Source organism: Drosophila yakuba, chromosome 3R (genome assembly GCF_016746365.2).
Source record: "Drosophila yakuba strain Tai18E2 chromosome 3R, Prin_Dyak_Tai18E2_2.1, whole genome shotgun sequence".
NCBI classification, from domain to species: domain Eukaryota; kingdom Metazoa; phylum Arthropoda; class Insecta; order Diptera; family Drosophilidae; genus Drosophila; species Drosophila yakuba.
The window spans coordinates 12,822,568-12,840,600 of NC_052530.2; the positions used below are offsets into that span (position 1 = coordinate 12,822,568).

Sequence of the window (18,033 nt, forward strand, 5' to 3'; positions counted from 1 at the left end):
ACGTCAAAGTCTCGTAATGCCGCACTCGCACTTGTCAGCCTAAAAGATGACAGTGATGGCGATGTGTTATTCCTGCCACGGTGCGGTTGCGGAAGCGAGATGGCGGACTGGCGGACTGGCAGACTGGCGGGCTGGCGAGCGAAAGGACACGAGGTCCTGGCGGGTTAACACATATTACGGCCCTTGCGTATTGATGTCGATCAAACCAATATATGTGCATACAGATGTGCCCGTATGTGTGCGGCTGTATCCAACGCAATTGAGGTCATGTCCATGCGGCATTCATTGTCGACATCGGCGATGGCGACGTATATGCCAAAGCATTAACTCGGCATTTGTTGCAAGCTGCTCTGAGGCAAGTCCGAGATGGGCGACGTGGGCCAAGGGGTATCGGTTAAGGGGTATTGGGTAGCTGGATAGCTGGGTAGCCAGGCATCGGGTATTGGCGGGTGGACAGATAGCGCAAGTTCGGCCCGAGAGTTGCGACATATTGAAAATCATTGCACACACACTCGTACACTCCACTCAGGCGGGTAGGAATGCCAAAAAATAAGGAAAAAAGCAGAAAGCTGAAACAATGTATTGAAAGACAAACGGCATTGGCATCAATTTTTATTTGCCTGCACGGCCATGTGTGTGTCTGTAGTGGCCGGAGGAGAAACAAATTTTATTACATTGAAAATTTGCATAAAATATTTAAGCCAAATGGTCGGTCGATATGTACGGCCGGGAAATGTGGGCCAAAAAAATCTTCTGAATTATCCCCACACTCTTAGGCCTCCGCAAAGCTGATGGGATTTGGTGTCTGAAGACTTGACAGGCCTTGGGGATAGAGTATGGTAACCGAAAGTTGCGGTTTCGATGTGCGAGACAAGCTATAATGGAAATGCGTATCCTCTCTTTTAAGTGGGGACAACACTCTGCTATGCAGCATCGACGGGGGGAATCATTTTGGGCCTGAAAAACTATATTTAAGTAGTGCAGAAATCGATATTAATAGTTTAAAAAGGACGTTTTGTCTTTTCGAAACTCTACAAATTCGAATCGCATATAGACTAAAAAGATAACATATATACTACCCATTACAGAAGAGTGTGGTATGTAATATTAGAACGAATAATTTTAGGTGCGCAACTTAGTTAGCCCTATACACTTAGCGAAATAAAATGATGAAGAAAGAGAGAGAGAGACAGAGAGAGGGAGTATATTCCAGGGCTGCGGCAATATAGAGAAAACTTCAAGGATTCGCTGCACGTTCGCATCTTTAACGCCATATGTTGACTTTTGCTACAATTTTCTAGCTAACCCACAAAAACTGGGGCACTGGGTTGGGGGTTTGGGGGATGGGTTTTGGGGGTTGGGGTTGGGGTTGGGCCATATCCTTTATCTTATGCGCTATTTTATGCCTGCACCACACCACGCCAACCCACCATTCCCATCTCATGTGACGGTTGTTGTTTCTCGCCTTTTTCGCCAATAGATTGTGCCACCACACTTTGGCATTTTATAACATAAACTTTCATTTGTTTTCTTTCGTTTTTCTTGCTGTTTTTATATATATATATTTTTTTTTTTTTCGCCACATTTATGCTGCTTTAGCCGTTGTTTCTAGTGCTTGTAATGCGCTCATGTAGTTTCCCCTCTCTACGCCCCATCCCATAATATCCGGCCTGGGTCCCGCATGCTAAGCCCCCGAATACATAGAAACGAGTCTGATGTCTTGACATCTGTCTACTGGGCCCACAGACCCCAAACCAACCACTTTTCCGGCCCTGACAATCGTCCAAAAATGTAGATTTGCATGCACATCAGCGTTGGGCATACATTTATCTCGCCCACTGTCTACAGTGCCGGCCGTCAGTTGTTGGCCCCTTAATGTGATGGCACGCGAAAAGCGAAGATCCCATTTGAAGGCTGGGGCTGCAACATAAAGAGGGCACTGCAGGGGAATATTTAAAGCTACACCCAGATATTTCTAATGCATTGTATTTGGCCTGATAAATGACGCAGGATAAGTGTATATTTTGTATCTGTATCTTTGAAAGCAACAAATATCCTAATGGCAAACGGAAAATTTAAATCGGATTTAAAGTGCTTAAAAAAGTATAAAAAACATAAGTTTCCATTTCTGATTAGAACCACTAAGTAAAATAATAATTGACTGCTTGTACTTAAAATGCTTTGATATGTGTTTTATGTGATGGTGGAAGAATATTGCCGAGCTAACATTTTGATCAAATGTTTGCCGGGGCAGAACTGAATTCGCATTGATTCCTCCTTAGCCGAGTGGAAAGTCGAATTGATTGATTCGAGTAAGTTCAACAGTTTATTTGCATATTTTGCAGAATTTTATTGCACAACGGTAAACAGAACTGAATTACTGCAAAAATATGCAAAATATTTAAATTGCCAAAATATATCCCTTGGCCGAGCATATAAATATAGTCCACAAGCAGGCCGATGTCAAGGGAGGCCAAGGGGATGGACCCCAAATGCAGAAGCCAAACAAATGTAAACTCGCTTTGTAGTTTATTGAAAATTTAATAAAGTGCAGCCAACAAACGAGCGGACAATGCGGGGAGCGGTAGATAAAATAGGGAAAATGCCAATGAATGAGGCGGCGACTACATGAAACAAGAAATATCCAAATAAATATGCTATTTGCCTTTATTGCAATTCAATTTACTATCAAAGCATCAGGCTCCGGGAATCAGCAGCCAATGCAGTCGTGTATGTGTATTCCATAAAGGATTTTCCGCTCACGCCAGCTGCTTGGCATTTTCAGAATTTAAATGGAATTTAGAAAGTATTTCTCCTCGGAATGGTTGTCAAGTAGCCGACCAGGTATGCTGACACAAATCCGCCCGCAGGTGAGGCAAAAGCCAAGATTTGCCTTCCAACTGCCTTCTGTCATCCGATTTCTTCGCACTTTTCCAATCAATAAGTGCGGCTGGAAGGAAAATAGTTGCAAATGCCTTTCAACTGCTAATGGAAGTGGTTATGCTTGTAGTCATATTGAAATGTAATGCCTATCTGACAGATTTCATAAACTTTTAGACGGACAATGTTTGTTACTTCGATAGAAAAACAATACAAAAAAAAACTAAAAGGTTTTAACTATGCCAAAATGTACAGTGTTTTATTTATTTATTTGTAGTATAACTTTTTAATCCAAAACAAGCCGAAATGACTCGAATTCAGAAAAATCAGCATGGTTGTTGCATTATTGTTTTCATAGTCGGCTCGAAGACCAAATCAAAATGGCAACAGTATGGCCATAAACGAATTTCGGCTATAACAATACAGTTGACCTACGCCGGTTTGTTTCCAAAAAACCACCCACTCCACACAAACATCGTTCGACCGCATGCAATTTTGGTGGCATACAGATACCCATGGTCCATGGCCATGGATCCAATGGATGTGATGGGCGTAGCAAAGGGGAGGGGGCTACTCATAAAAGGGAGCGGCGGCCGGTTCAAAAATCCCCCTAGGTGTGGGCCACATGGGAGCCGGACGAACGCATCTATTTGTATTTTGTTACAGGACATGCTCTCAATGGGCATATCCTTAACTCGCCCAAAGAGGCTGGCTATTTGGGCTGTTGACCATCAGACAGAGACTTTTATTGAAAATGTTCAATGGCCAAAATTCATAACTGCAGAAAGTGCACTGGGAAAAATGTGCATACTATTTGTACACCTTTACTTCCAGTTTCGCATCATAAAAATCAAATAAATAAATAAAGACAATGAAAAACAAAGTGATATGCACATTATATTACATAATACATTGAAAGATACACTTTTGTCGCCACATTTTCAGTGCATTTCATTTGGGTTTTCATTTTGGAATCACAACTGCCGAGTCCTGTCCCTCGGGCAGGAAACTAGGCTTCGTCTGCTTGCATGGCAAAGGGAATTATACCGGTTTTGCGAAATGTTCTGTAATACTGAATGCGGTGCTAATTCAGCTGCAATCGGTACTGCTTCAGTTTTAGCCTATTGTCTGCCACATCCGGCACTTGTTTAAAGAAACGCTTCGATTGCCGACTGGGAATCTTATCAATTGGCCGGCCAAGTGGCCGTTGGCGGTTGTTGGAGCGTTAAAGAGTCTGACAAAGTCAGTCAGTGTCAAAATGTCGTCGTGGGTTGTCTCCACCACCGAACTGTGCGATTGTGGCGCCAAAGGTGCCAAAACCCCATCCGCATCCGCATCGTCGCGACGGCACACGCGTCTGATCCTGCTGGTGTGGCACAATCTCGCCGAGAAGTGCCACAAGTTCGGTAGTTTTCTCCGCCGCGAAACGAATAAGCCGCTGCCCAAAGAAATGAGGCGATCGTTACGTCTTAACAAATCGGCCCGGCGGAAAGGCTATCGGAGTTGCGAGAGCGAGGCAGAAAAACGGTATGCATGATAAACATACATTCTATATAGTATAATCGAGTGGCCTAGATAAGCCCATTGTTATTGTTTACGCCAAGGTTTGCCTATGTGCACCTGCTAGATAGTCCCTATTCTAAGCTAATACATATTAAATTAAAGTGTTTTCAAAGAAAAAACGTATGTCTCTTGCGATATTTTAAATACACATAAACCAAAAACTAAATTCTATATAGACTGTTTTAATCAAGTAAACGTTTTCCATTTAGTTTAAAACGGGCATGTTACTAAAGCTGACACTCAGCATGAGCCTACAAAAAGATTAAAGAAACTTGAGTGCCGTAATTAAGATACAATCTTTGAGATACAATATTATGTGCTTCAACAAATAAAAACAAAGTTGTTACAAAAATTATATTTGCAGGCTAATGGAAGAGCGTCTGAACGAGCCCGGCAACATATACATTCGCATGGGACCTGCCTACGACTATAGGCCATCGAATTGCTGACCGATCGGCCAAATTACATAAGGATGTAGTTCTTCGAATTTCGTAGCTCTGTTAACTTCGAACTTAGCATAAGATGTAATGTTACTGTTAAGTGGCCGCTGTAAACTGTTATCAAAAGTTGCATTATTTACCCTACTTTACACGAATGTCGTAAGCTCTGCAACAGCTGATGAAATCGTAGAGCTTTACAGAGCAACGAAAGCTCTGTGTTACTCTTAAGCTCACAACAAAAGTTTAGTGACGCGACTTTGTGCATTACATTCGAGTATATTAACTTTTTCAAAAAGAATATGTAATTAGTAATATATATTTAAATCGGATTGTTAGGCACTGCACAACAAACTTTTGGGACCAGAATTGTTTTAATATAAAAAGAAAAAATAATAAAAAAAAAAATAAATAATTTAACAACTAACATAAGTTATCCCTCTGAATTTACTGTTTTTCTCTAAATAAAAATCTTTGCTTATATTTTGAAAGTGGTCTTATCCTTCGTTACTCTTCGAAAAGTGCATTCGGTAGTCGGTGCAGCTCTGCAGTTTGGCTTTTACTTTCTGCCGCCTTGCACCAATACTAATACGTCACAGAAAGCGTTATCTTCAAAGTTTTTTTTTTCGTGGTGCCCGCTTAGTGTGGAAAACGTGTTCGACGCGGAAATGACATTGATAGTGAAATTTTAACCAAATTTTCGGGATCGTGTTTTTTTTCTCCAAATTTTCGACAAACAAACGAGCTATTAAGGAAATTTCCCAAATTCGATTTGATGAAAGTGAACTTCGATTTAAGGCACTTAAAAATTAGTTTTCACCAATTATACAAGTTTAATTAACATAAACAAAGGGCTGAGTGCACCATGAAGCTAATTTCCACACTTGTTTACCTACTGGTGGCATTCTACAAATTCGCCAAGAAGCTCTTGTAAGTGGCCGCAATTACCTAATATTACTTACAAACTTTTGATTTTGGGTGTGCCGGGCTTTGTCCTTTTGGTTCGCCCTTTTTTCCTCCCTCAAAACTGTGGAAATCTTGAAGCTTATTGATATAACAAATGGGGAAAATATTTCGTTGTTTGTGGCTGCTTTTCATAAATTAAGTTTCCTTTGTGAAGCTTTTGCGTCTCGCTCTTTGTTTGCCGTTTTTCCTTTAGTTTCTTCTTTATTGTTTATGCGGTTTGTTGGCGGACCTGCAGTTTATTACACAAAAATACAAATTTTGCTCCAATCTGCTGACTAGTGCGAGCGCGAAAGAGACGGCAGTTCACCCGCGCTACCTCCCCACCCCCCGCTAAAATACCAAGCAGTAGCACCACGTTTTTGTTTGGGTTTGAGGTCGGTAGGAAATTGGATGTGCTTTGTTCCATGTGGAGATTGTAATTTACCAAAGTGCCTGTGTGTGTGTCTTTAGTTGGCAAAGAAATGGGTTTTTAATTAATATAACTGTCCTTTTGTGTGGGCGTTTTTTGGTGCTCTTCAGCTCTTCAGTTGAAAAGGGCGTTGTACAAATAATTCAACAACGAGCACATAAGATCTGTTCTGATTAAAGTGGATATTACTTGTTGGAGGAAACCGTAATTTCATTACAATTGACCGCAATTTCCCGTCTACGAAATATTCCACTTGTTGAGTGCATTCGTTACTGCGGGTAATTCGGTGGAAGCAAATTAAATGTCCTTTTCAGTGGTTATTAGTAACAATTATATATCGATTTACCTGAGATTGCTTGTAAGTTAAGATAGCTGTGCCCTTTCATTAATGCAATCGATCAATATACTCATTTATTAACCAATCAGCATTAATGTGCAAACAACAGCTATTATCTACCAATTAATCTTTGTCTTTGAATATATATAGAAAAGATAAGCTTATTGGGTAGTACTTATCTTATCTTCTTATCCATCATTGTCATAAATGTATGTATGTGTATGTAAAATGTGTACCCTGCATTAACCTTAACATTTGACATACAAAATCAGATTTTATAGATTAAATAAAACTAACTAACGAAAACCCGACACAGCTGGTATGACTCAGTTAAAGATGTAAAACTTACAGATGTTTATATATTCCGTTAAAAACATGAGATAAGAATATTTACTTTAAGTTGTAGAAAACAGTTCAAATTTCAAAATATTTACTAAAGTATTTATGATTTGCATTCGTAAATATGTATTCACATTATGTGAACGGCACGCGTTTCTTATTTTCACTCACCAATTGATAAGGTGCAAGTATAAGACCAGCAGACTGGTACGGCATACATGACAACAAACCTCCTTAATTAGAACCATATAGTATAGAAGATAAACTAAAAAGTGAACTTTATACCGAAGGCCGCGGTTGGTCCACTCGAAATCCTTATCTAATCTCAGTGGCTAGACCACTGGCTGCGCGTAATAAAGCACTAAATACACTCAGCTATATGATGGAACTAAATAGTTGTATTCACCACCTAATCAGCAAACGGACTCACACTCACCAGTGACCTTGACAGGCCAACTGGGAGTATAGGATTTGCGAGAACTACGCAAAACCAACCGCCCCAAACTAATTAAAACCAACAAGATCCGGCCTACGTCACTTTTGGTTGCATTCCCCGTTCTAATCGATAAGTTGTAAATCACATTCCATTTGAAAGTTTTATAACTGACCCGCTCGAGCGAATTATGCTGGGCGAAACGGTTTCAAGTGGTTCCCTACCTTATAAACGTGCCCGATAAGATATGCCCACAAAACCAGACACTAGACCAGACACGATCCTCATGTCAATGGCATTGTTATCAGCGCAAAATTACAAATTACAATTGACCCACTCAGGTCCAACAAAGTAAGTGAGTCACTTGATTGACGTCTTTGAGTCTTTGCTTTTGAGGGGGAAAGCGATTGGGAAATGCCTTTTAAATATGCTAAAGATTACAGACCTTTGAAGATCACATTAAGTGATGTTTTTATGAAGCAAAAAGGTATTAAATAGAAAAATAAGAATAGATCTGTATTTAGGAAGCCCGAAAGATGAAATTCGGGAATGTGGAATGTCGTATCTTAAGCGAATAAAGTATTCGTTGTTAAACAACATGAACACTATTCTGCGCTTAAATACATTATAATACAGTTATATATGGGAATATTTTGAAAAGAAATATATATAAGAAAATGAGATATTGAGTAAATTTTATGATTCGCAGAAAATGATCAAGAACCTTAAAATCCAGAAGCTATCAACCGCCTCTATACTTGCATCACTCATACGCGGGATGTGCCCAATAGAATGCAAACAACCGAATTCACACTAGTGTTACAAACCCTGAGAGCGTCAGCCATTGAACTCATTACGATAATGAGGGGGAGAGCAAGAATCTCCGAGAGAGCGAGGGGTCCACTCGCCGGTCGATTGTGCAATGGTGTTGGTGAACCGATGGTGTAATGATGGTGTACTGATGGTGTGCTGATGGGTGTGCTGATGGTGTATTGCTGGTGTGCTGCCTCTGTCGGCCGGACAAACAGAGAGGTCTCTTGGCATTATCCTTATCAGCAGCCGGGCGCTGAGAGCGTTGGTATAAATGTCGCAAGGCACGTACCATCGAGTTTAGTTCTTTTCAGCTCGCCAGAGCATTTGAAACGCTTGTCAGTCCGCATTAGACGCCCACTCGGTTCGCGTAAAATCCCCGCGGACACTTTGGATACTTCTCGATCACCAGCTAACCATGTGTGGTAGTGCTCTGTAGTGCAGGCTGCAAAATGGTGAGTTGATGGGATGCAGGACCTAGTCAGTTTGCTCCACTGAACGAACCACTTGCAAAGTGCCCGGAATAGCAGTTTAAGTTTCAGGGTTCAAGCCTCCAGATGGAATCAGCTTTTGCCGGAGTAGAACCAGTTTTTTCCAAGCCAGTGCCGTTGCGATACTCACCAACCGCATGTAGTACGAGTATGTGTCCCAATCTGTCGCTTTGCTGTTGTATAACAAAAATAATCGCGTACTCTTTTGGTCTATACCCTGTACAAATGCAGAGACGCAAGCAAAATGCTGGTGTGCGGTACAAAAAATCGAAATCTTTTGATAAGAGTTCCCGAAAGATGTGATAAGAAGCCTTAAATGTTTAAATCAGTTGAGTAAGCATTGAGAGATAGCGCAGCTTGCGTATTTACAATCGCTATATTCTGTAACATCTGGGAGCAGTACAGGTCATCTGATAGTCGAGCATCCCAGCTGGTCGTGTGTATCATACCCTGATAAGGTTATCACATCCCTGGCGTTTTTCCCCTTTTTTATTCGTTTTTGGTTCGCTTCAGATTAGCCTATATCAAATTAATAATCGATGACCCGATCAGCCAGCGGCAGCAGGTGTCTTGCTACAACAAAGTCAGCTGAATTAACAAAAACTTACTAAGTTTCGCTTCCCAAACGCCTCTTATCACTCCCACGAGGAAAAGGCCTGTCATAAATTGAGCGAACCTGTTGCCAAGTTCATGTGGCATTTGGCCGAATCCCCAGGTTCATACATATGTATGTACATATAGCCATATAAATAAAACTCAATGTCGGCCGCTGCTCTTGTTGATTTCGCTCGACTTTCCGCAGTGCATTGCCAGAAAAAATTGAGATACGTTTAAACGTTTGCAGAGCAGTCACACCTGCGGAAGGGAAAGAGATTATTATATTTCATTAGTGCTACATCGATAATTGACTGAAGCTATATATGTAGGTATGTACAGCTAAAAATATAGTACATAAACTTGGATGTAGATCAAGTTCAATAACAGCTGCACAAACAAAGAATTAGGGAAACTGTTTTTACATAGAAGAATACAAGTTCTTTGATTAATATTTGTGTAGTCAAATCCAAATTATTTATTTATTTTTATTTTTTATTTACCATTATTTTTTATTTATTATTCATGTATCTACCAACTTCCGAGATTTTAAAGTTCATAAAATGTATATGTAAAAGGTTTCTCATGTCTAACAAACTTTTCATTATGTAAAATCTATGTAAAATCAAAATAATTGCCTACTCTTAGGCTGATTTTAAGAACATTTCAAAATATATGAGAATATTAAATAAAAAAGTTAATGTCACTTAATTCCACGCCAAAAAGCGCTAACACTTTGAAGTAATACAGCTAATAATTATATTTAAAAATTGTTTGCAATTGACTTTAAACGATTTAAAAGATAAATAGATACTATAACTTGTCGTATTGCGGAAATGAATGGAAGTCGTTGTGTTCATTCAATTTGCTTTTAGTTTATTAGCCAAATGAATTGCAATCAATTTGCTCTTGAATTAATGCAAATCATGAAAGTGCATAATAATTTATTAGCTACAAATTAGCATTGGAGGCTCTTGCCTTTCCTCTCTTTCGGTTGTGATTGCAATTTTGGAGGAGGAACAAACTGAGGCGTAAAATTAATTATGTTTGTGTGGAAGTCGAGTGACAGGCAGCTGACATAGGGCGTAATTAATCAATCGCAGCTGATTGAAAATTGTTCTTTATTTATCTGTAATTGATTGAGTCTGCGGAATACGGAATTCCAGTGCAGCACTTGGGAACTAAGAAACACATTCACAATTGATTAGAACTGAATATTTGAGCTTAATACAAAGTACTTCCTTTAATTATCATGTTGTGTAAACACAATTTTTGAAATATACTGCAATTATTTCACACTCGATGTAACCTTAAGCGGCTGAAAGTTCGAGTGGAATCTTGTTTGTTATGATTTCGAAATAATAACAACGCTTGTCGTTCCGATTCTGAATCATCGGGTCAAGTTTAAAGTCACGTCAAGATGAAAGTATTGTTGGGCATTGAGCTGCTGACTTTTTGGTCAATCGATATCAAATCTCTATTTTGCAAACAACAAATTTGACATTTTGGAAAGTAATAAAACAAAATGTGGTTTGCCTTTAAACGAAACCGAATGAGAGCGGCGATTTCAATTTTATGCCGTTTATTAAACCTATGGCTGAATGACTACATGACTGAATGACTGAACAGCGGCAATCTGTCTGCTCTTTTAATGAGAAACTACGGAGAGAGATCCGATCAGGGAACTGAGCAACTGCCAGTGGCAGTTGGCACTTGATTGCCTCGATCTCGACTAGAGTCGGCCAGAAGATATAAATAAGGAAAGGCAACGCACGCGCGTATTAATTGTTGGCTGTTCTAAACGGCCAGAAGTGCATCGAATATTACGCATACGCAGCGTGGCCAATGATAAGTGACTAAAACTGGCTCAAAACTAGCAGCGCCAAGTGACAATGGATCAAAAGTGCAATACGGGACTACGAGAAAACTATGGCCATCGTCGTCAGCCCGCCTTGGGCAAGGCCATGCCAGTGACAGCTCTTTTGCTGAATTTGGAGGCCAATCCTTTGGATTACCGAAGAAACGACAATGAAGCCGAGGTACTGGAGGAGGATGACAAGCCACCGCAATTGTTCAGCGTAACGGATGAGCCACCCTCGCCCAACGACGAGGATTTCAAGCCACCCAATCACCAAGAGGACGAAAGTAAACTGGCTGGCGATCGGCACAGGGATATACCCTGCTCGAATTGCCTGCAAACGGCACCCGATCATCTGACCGATCGCCAGTCGGCCATCAATGAGATGTGCCAGCGCCTGTGTGGTCCCGAGTGCAGACGGCCCCAAGGTCTCACGTTGGATGGTGTGCGTCAGGATTTCCTCAGGCAGTACGAGATCGCGGAAGCTGTGGCCAAGACCTCGGCCATGACCTCCACCGTTCAGATGAAACAGCGGCTGGCGGCGCGAAAACTGGAATTCGAAAAGGAAATGGAAATGGACGAAGAGCTGGGCGTGGCCAGCCCATCCCGTATCGATATCAATCTCAGCCAGAGTAGTTCCGCCGCTGCAACTGGCATGGGAGAGTTTGAGTTCGAGCCGCCTCGCGATTTGCTCTTGTATCTGGTGAGGTGAGAGACTCGTTTCTTAAAGGCACCATATAGCATAACCATAACCATATGCTGTAGCGCGGCTGTCGCGCTTATAAATCAAGTTCATGGCTGGCAGCGTGTCAAGTGTTCTTAGCCATTGGCCAGGCCTCAAAGCCACTTAGCGGCAATCAACAATAACGACAACAGCAACAACAACCGATCCCCGAGAGCAACAAAAACTAACCTTGCACAATTTGCGCGAAAGTGATCATGACAAAACTGACAGTATACGCGTATATAGGTAGTATATAGCTGTGTGCCAGGAAAGGCGGAAAAACGACAGATTTTTTAAAAATATAAGGTCTAGCAGCAGCATTATCAGAATTTTATATTTGTTTATGAATAGCAGATTTCAAACAATTGCAATTCTAATTAGTAGTAGTAGTGCTTATAGTGATAATTTTCCCAATCAAACACAGTTTTCATGGGCATTAGTATCGATATTGTTGTCTTATCTATCACAAAGCTAAAAACCTAATGGCTTTCCATTAAGTGATAACTCATAACCGGCAACCTAATTGCCGTCATATCTGTGCAAATGAACTAAAAAGATTTTATCAATGAACGCATTAATTGCGTTTGGGTCACGAAAGTGTTTCGGCACGTGCCTTATTTGATTAACTCAGGTCCGAAATTCTGCACCGAGATTAGTGGGCATTTTGCAAGTGACGTTCAGCGAAGAGAACCCAAATAATTATATACTAAACATTAACCTCGTAATCATTTTACCTTTCTAGGAAACACAGATGGGGCCGCGTCTCTTTGACATTGCCATACTGACACTAAATATAAAACATTTCAAGTTATCCTAATATCTAACCAAGAAACCAAGAATCCCAGTTCAAAAGTCAGAAACCGAAAGATAACAAACTAAAAGTGATATTTGACTTGGGACAAGCGTTAAGTTTGCACAAAAAGTTCAAAATGGAGTTTCTAATGAAAACGTCGCGTTTGATCGTCACATCGAAGACGTTCGCAAGACGTGTGGCCGTTCCGATTCCCAGGTAACGAAATCGAAATAGAAAACGAAATTATATGCGAAATCCCCCGTATGCCGAATCGGCTACAGATACAGATATAGCTACTATATAGCTTGGGTGGAAAGCTCATTAGGCATGTAACTGCGTTGCTGTATAAATTGTGCAGATACAATTGTATCTTTTGTCTGCGCAATTTGCATTTGAGAACACTTGGGACACTGCTTAGGCATACAACACCGCCATTGTTTATCTAAGGATGCTGGCTTGGATGCTGGCTGCTATTTTCTCCACTTTTTTGCATGCATGCATGCATACATACAGCACTTTTGTTTTCATTAACTGATAGCCATAAATATTTAACAAGCCACCCAGCCAAACAGCCAGCCAGCCAGCAAAGTCAGCCAGTCGGTCCGTCGTACTTATAGAATCGTTCTTTTGTTTAGCATTTCGGCGCGGGAGCTCTCCACACGTGAGCCGAACGTATTGATCTCGTTCTGGGGGTATCTGTATCGGTATCTGCTTAGTATCTTGCAGATACATCTCGTATGCGAAATACCCGTTTGTGCGTGCTCTCCTCGCGATCTTTTCGCTGCCTCCAGCGCGAATGATCTCTCTAATAAAACCCCGCACTTCAGTTGGCATTCAGTTTCGCCAAAGTCGCTTGCAAGCGCACCTCGTTCCGGCGCCCCCAAGATCGCAAAGTCACCACATCACATCCCCCACCAAAGTGATACCCATTCGAAGTGCAAAACATTCGAGTCCGAATCCTTTGATCCTGCCGCAGACATGGAGCCAACAGTACCCATTAAGCGAGCCAACAAGGCGCCCTGCAAAAACGATCGCAAGGCCTATCTGCAAAAAGTGATGCTGACCAGGTGAGGAGATGATGGGTTGCGATGTAAGATGTGAGCTGTGAGATGAGGGGCAACTGATCCACCGGCGGCGGTTGATTGATTGCGGTGACATGCCGAAACCCGTACGCCCCAAATCCAGTCGCCATTCGCCACTCAATCCCCGGCGGGAACTGGTTTCGATTCTCTCGCGGATCGATGGAAACCAGACGAACAGCTGCGAAGCTATTGACCGAGCGACATTTCGCCTTTGTTTTTGTTTCGCGGGGATTATCGTCGCGTGGGCGTTCCAGATTCTTCCACCCCTACCCCCACCCGCATCTAATGCCCCTCTCTGGTGGCCGGTAATCTTCTTAGAATCGGAGCATACGTGCTAATTGCCGAGAACTGAGACCCACCAAAACCAGAAACGTTCTATCCATCAATATGAGAACTCAGTCTCAGCTGTAGGCTACACAGATTAGCGTGATCGAATCCAGCAGCAGGAAGTCAGATTCATTTGATAAAGGAAACAACAATGAGTACAAATCAGCTTTGATTTCTAAGCAGTAAAGAATTTATTATAATTGAAGACTCCTAGAAGAGTCCTTTCTATACTCACGTTTGACATGAAAGTGAAAACATTGCCAAAATGATCTTTAAGCTACCCAGCAACAATGATTCAAAAGAATAACAAACATATCTTTAGTTGAGAAAGAGTTTTAAAAAAGCTTTTATAGTTTAACAGCTTATCAATAACTCCTTGTTTTAATCGCCCATTTTCTAAATTATAAACTTTTATGTCTTTTGTACACTTTAAACATATGAAATCTGATGGAAAAGCCTAACAATTCTTAATATTTTTCTTCCCCACACACAAAAACTTTACGCCAATCAAATAACTCCTTGCAGCAAAGTGAAAATGGGAAAATTTTATACGAGTCAGCGTCATAGTCATAGTCTATTCATTTTCAGCATAATACTGAGAAAAATTCTATATAGAAAACCCGATGCTTTGTGAGTACCAGAAAATGTGAACTTTGTTTTAATTGATGTTGTTTATTTGGTGTTATTCGCTGAAAGTCGTTTGTTTGTTGCGAGAAGCTTTAATTTGTTTTCGATTGAAATGCTAAGAGAAAACACATTCAAAGAGTTGCCTACGAAAGACTTTTACAATTGGGTTAATCTTTGTGTTTTGATATAGCAATATAATCGAACAGTGAGTGCTAAACACGTTTGCTTAGTCGAGTTCATATACAGGTGATTGTCCTAAGATTTTACTCTAATTGAGTCATACAATCGTTTTTCAGAATGGGCTCATTTAACTCGGCTCCAAAGATCAACAATGTGGACTCCCAGGACGATGGCCTGGTACTGCCCGCCGGTCTGAGCACCTCGGCTCTCCTCCAGCACGTCCAGCAATTGAGGGGCGGTGACATCGAGCAGCCAGCGCTGCTCACCCGCGGCTTCCTGAAACCGCTCCTGAGGGACGAGGATATCGCCGACGGACTGCGATGCCTGCAGTTGAACTCCGTATCGAGGGGTAGGATTGCATCCTTGTCCTATCATCTGGCTTTATTTTAATCTATTTTTGCAGTTTGCAGTGCGCCAGTTGAGGGCGACGACATTCGATTGCTGCAGTGGAACATCCTATCACAAAGTACGTATTTCAAATTATTTAAATAATTCAGGTTAAGTTGAAAGAATTTGCATTTTATATTTATAATTAATTTAGATACAATTTTTTAATATACTTAACTCGATTTCTTCATTTGAAACCTAGCTCTCGGCCAGCACAACGATGGCTTTGTGCGCTGTCCCGAGGAGGCTCTCACCTGGGAGCACCGCAAGTACCTGATTGTCCAGGAGATCCTGCAGAACCAGCCCGATGTGATTTGTCTGCAAGTATATTAACACCATCCACCCGATCTTTAAGCCAGTTGCGCTTTAACGTGATATATTCAAACAGGAAGTAGACCACTTCAAGTTCCTGCAGACAGTGTTGGGTAGCCAGAATTACGCAGGCATATTCTTCCCGAAGCCGGATTCGCCATGTCTGTACATCGAGCAGAACAATGGACCCGATGGCTGTGCCATCTTCTATAAGAGGGACAAACTGCAGCTTCAGGGCTACGATACGAGGATCCTGGAGGTGTGGCGAGTGCAGAGCAACCAAGTGGCCATCGCGGCCCGGCTGCGAATGCGTTCCAGTGGTCGGGAATTCTGTGTGGCCACCACCCACTTGAAGGCCCGCCATGGCGCCCTTTTGGCCAAATTGCGCAACGAACAGGGCCGCGATCTCATCAGGTTTGTGAAGCAGTTTGCCGGCGACACGCCGCTGCTGCTCTGCGGCGATTTCAATGCCGAACCGGTGGAGCCCATCTATGCCACGATCTTGGGATGTGATCTCCTCCGCTTGGGCAGTGCCTATGCCGACGTGAAGCTAGAGCGCGAGGAGGTACTGCATCCCAGCGAGGATGTTGTTGAGTTCGTCTCGAAATCGATGAAACGAGAGCCACCCTACACCACCTGGAAGATTCGCGAAGAAGGCGAGGAGTGTCACACCATCGACTACGTTTTTTACACACCCGATCGCCTCAAGGTAGGATCACTAAGTTGTTTCAAGCGGTAATAAATTCTTTAAAAATATATATGTCGATTTCAGATCAAAAACTGTCTAGACTTCCCGGTCGGAGAGCAAATTGGCAAGAACCGCACACCCAGCTTCCAGTATCCATCGGATCACTTTTCCCTGGTGTGCGACTTTGAGCTGTTGCCTCCGACGGAAAACGGAAAGGAAAGCGGAAGCGGAAGTGGGAGCGATGCTGAAAACGAAACGGAAGTGGAGGGCAGCAAGCATGGATCCATTCAATAGAAAACACCAGTTTTATAATTCGCCGAAGAAGAAGTTTCAATAACATTACATCGATTGTGATATTAGTTGTTAGATACATATTAGCCTCATACACAACCGTTGCACTACAGTTTGCAGCTTTTACAAATGATAATCCAAAATTCACAATTAATAAATTAAAGTATGGAAGAAAGTTAACTGAAGTGTTTTTTCTACGACAACGCTAAGTTATTTCCTATCGATACTTCTAGCTAAAGATTGTTCAGTTCTGAAGTTAATTTACTAGGATCTGTAGAATTGCCTTCTTTATAATTAAGTAACAAAGTCAAATAAATACATTTTCTACGCACATCTGCTTACCTTTTAGATTTCTTATGGAATTTATAGACCATTAAAAAGCATTGCCGACTTTTTGGCGCAGGCATGTAATTTTTTTTCTATCGGAAATCGGTCGTTCCGGGCGTATACTTGATTTACGCTGTCTATGGACCGCAAGATGTCTGCTAAACTGGTCAGCAAACCGAGATCGCTATATAAGTCACCGAAATCATTAAAAACACGCACACCCTGCAAATTGCAGCGAACAACAAACGAATACAGCGCACCCAAAGCAACAAAATGGATTGCGTAACACAACAAACACCTTTATAAATATACACACTACATGTATTTAGTATATAACAATTTTCACACAGTGTTTGCACTAAAATGTAATAGGTCTAGCCGGGGACTTGGACTTAGAGCAGGGCCAAGATAGCGGATAGCACAAAAGAGGTGGCGACCATTGCGTAACCGGTGGAGTACACCTCCTTAATCTTCAGGAACCGTCCGGTGTCCCAGAGCAGATGCCTTATACCATTGGCGGTGTGATAGCCAGCCGGATAGGCGATGATGAACTTGAGGGCGGTCAGAGTGGCGCCACTCAGCTGGAGGCCCTCCACCATGGTCACATAGTGGCTGATGTCGTGGGAGGAGATCAGAGCGCCCAGTCCCAGGCCCCAGACACCCACTCCCAATGCCAATCCTGTGCCACGATGGCAGATCGAGAGCATGGAGGTCAGCTGGGGCTGGTAGATGGTCAAATGGGGCGAAAGCTTCCTGCCCAAACGCTCGTTCTTCTCAAAGAACGACTCGTCCTTCTGGGTTTCGGCCACGGAGACCACCTTCATCGATACCGGGCGGCTGGCAGCGGCCATCTGGAGGCCCTGGCGCAGCGCCGGCGAGCGGATCAACGAGCTGGAGAGTGCATACCTGCAAAAAGCAGTCACAAATCAGGGTTCTCGCAGTGCCATGGCAGAAATTACGTACATTTCCCTGTTTTTCACTCGAACTTGTATTGATGGGACCGTACACTGACTGCGCGATATTACCGCAAGCAGTGATGCCACTACGTTGAAAGAAAACAAGATAGTGTCAATTTCATATTAACTGTTAAGCAGTTATATGTATATGGTTTATATTCTGCTTCCTTATGCATTTTTATACAGTATGCCATTTTTTAAATGTAGCATGCACATAAATAT

The 18,033-nt window shown here is 42.0% G+C and overlaps 3 protein-coding genes across 8 annotated transcripts; 2 read left to right on the forward strand and 1 right to left on the reverse strand.

Annotated features, from left to right (window-relative positions):
* Positions 1 to 4,114: 4,114 nt before the first annotated feature.
* On the forward strand, positions 4,115 to 5,371 carry LOC6536599. Its single transcript, XM_002097139.4, has 2 exons — positions 4,115 to 4,407; positions 4,808 to 5,371. Exons 1-2 carry the CDS (start codon positions 4,139 to 4,141, stop codon positions 4,890 to 4,892), a joined length of 354 nt encoding a protein of 117 aa, XP_002097175.1. The 5' UTR covers positions 4,115 to 4,138; the 3' UTR covers positions 4,893 to 5,371.
* A 146-nt stretch (positions 5,372 to 5,517) lies between these two features.
* Positions 5,518 to 16,708, forward strand: LOC26534581 (nocturnin). Of its 6 annotated transcripts, XM_015192365.2 has the most exons (8): positions 8,111 to 8,629; positions 12,584 to 12,850; positions 14,569 to 14,673; positions 14,967 to 15,199; positions 15,254 to 15,316; positions 15,440 to 15,561; positions 15,626 to 16,258; positions 16,322 to 16,708. In XM_015192365.2, the coding sequence occupies exons 2-8, from the start codon at positions 12,771 to 12,773 to the stop codon at positions 16,529 to 16,531; spliced, it is 1,446 nt and encodes a 481-aa protein (XP_015047851.1). In that variant the 5' UTR covers positions 8,111 to 8,629; positions 12,584 to 12,770; the 3' UTR covers positions 16,532 to 16,708. The 6 variants fall into 6 exon arrangements, with proteins under 6 accessions (XP_039231387.1, XP_015047848.1, XP_015047851.1 ...); XM_039375453.1 differs by lacking the exons at positions 8,111 to 8,629; positions 12,584 to 12,850 and adding an exon at positions 5,518 to 5,810; XM_015192363.3 differs by lacking the exon at positions 14,569 to 14,673 and having other exon boundaries at positions 8,118 to 8,629.
* A 446-nt stretch (positions 16,709 to 17,154) lies between these two features.
* LOC6536600 (succinate dehydrogenase cytochrome b560 subunit, mitochondrial) lies at positions 17,155 to 17,949 on the reverse strand. Its single transcript, XM_002097140.3, has 2 exons — positions 17,819 to 17,949; positions 17,155 to 17,761 (listed from the first exon to the last, which is right to left on the reverse strand). Coding segments are annotated over exons 1-2 (516 nt in total). The 5' UTR covers positions 17,821 to 17,949; the 3' UTR covers positions 17,155 to 17,247.
* Positions 17,950 to 18,033: the final 84 nt, after the last annotated feature.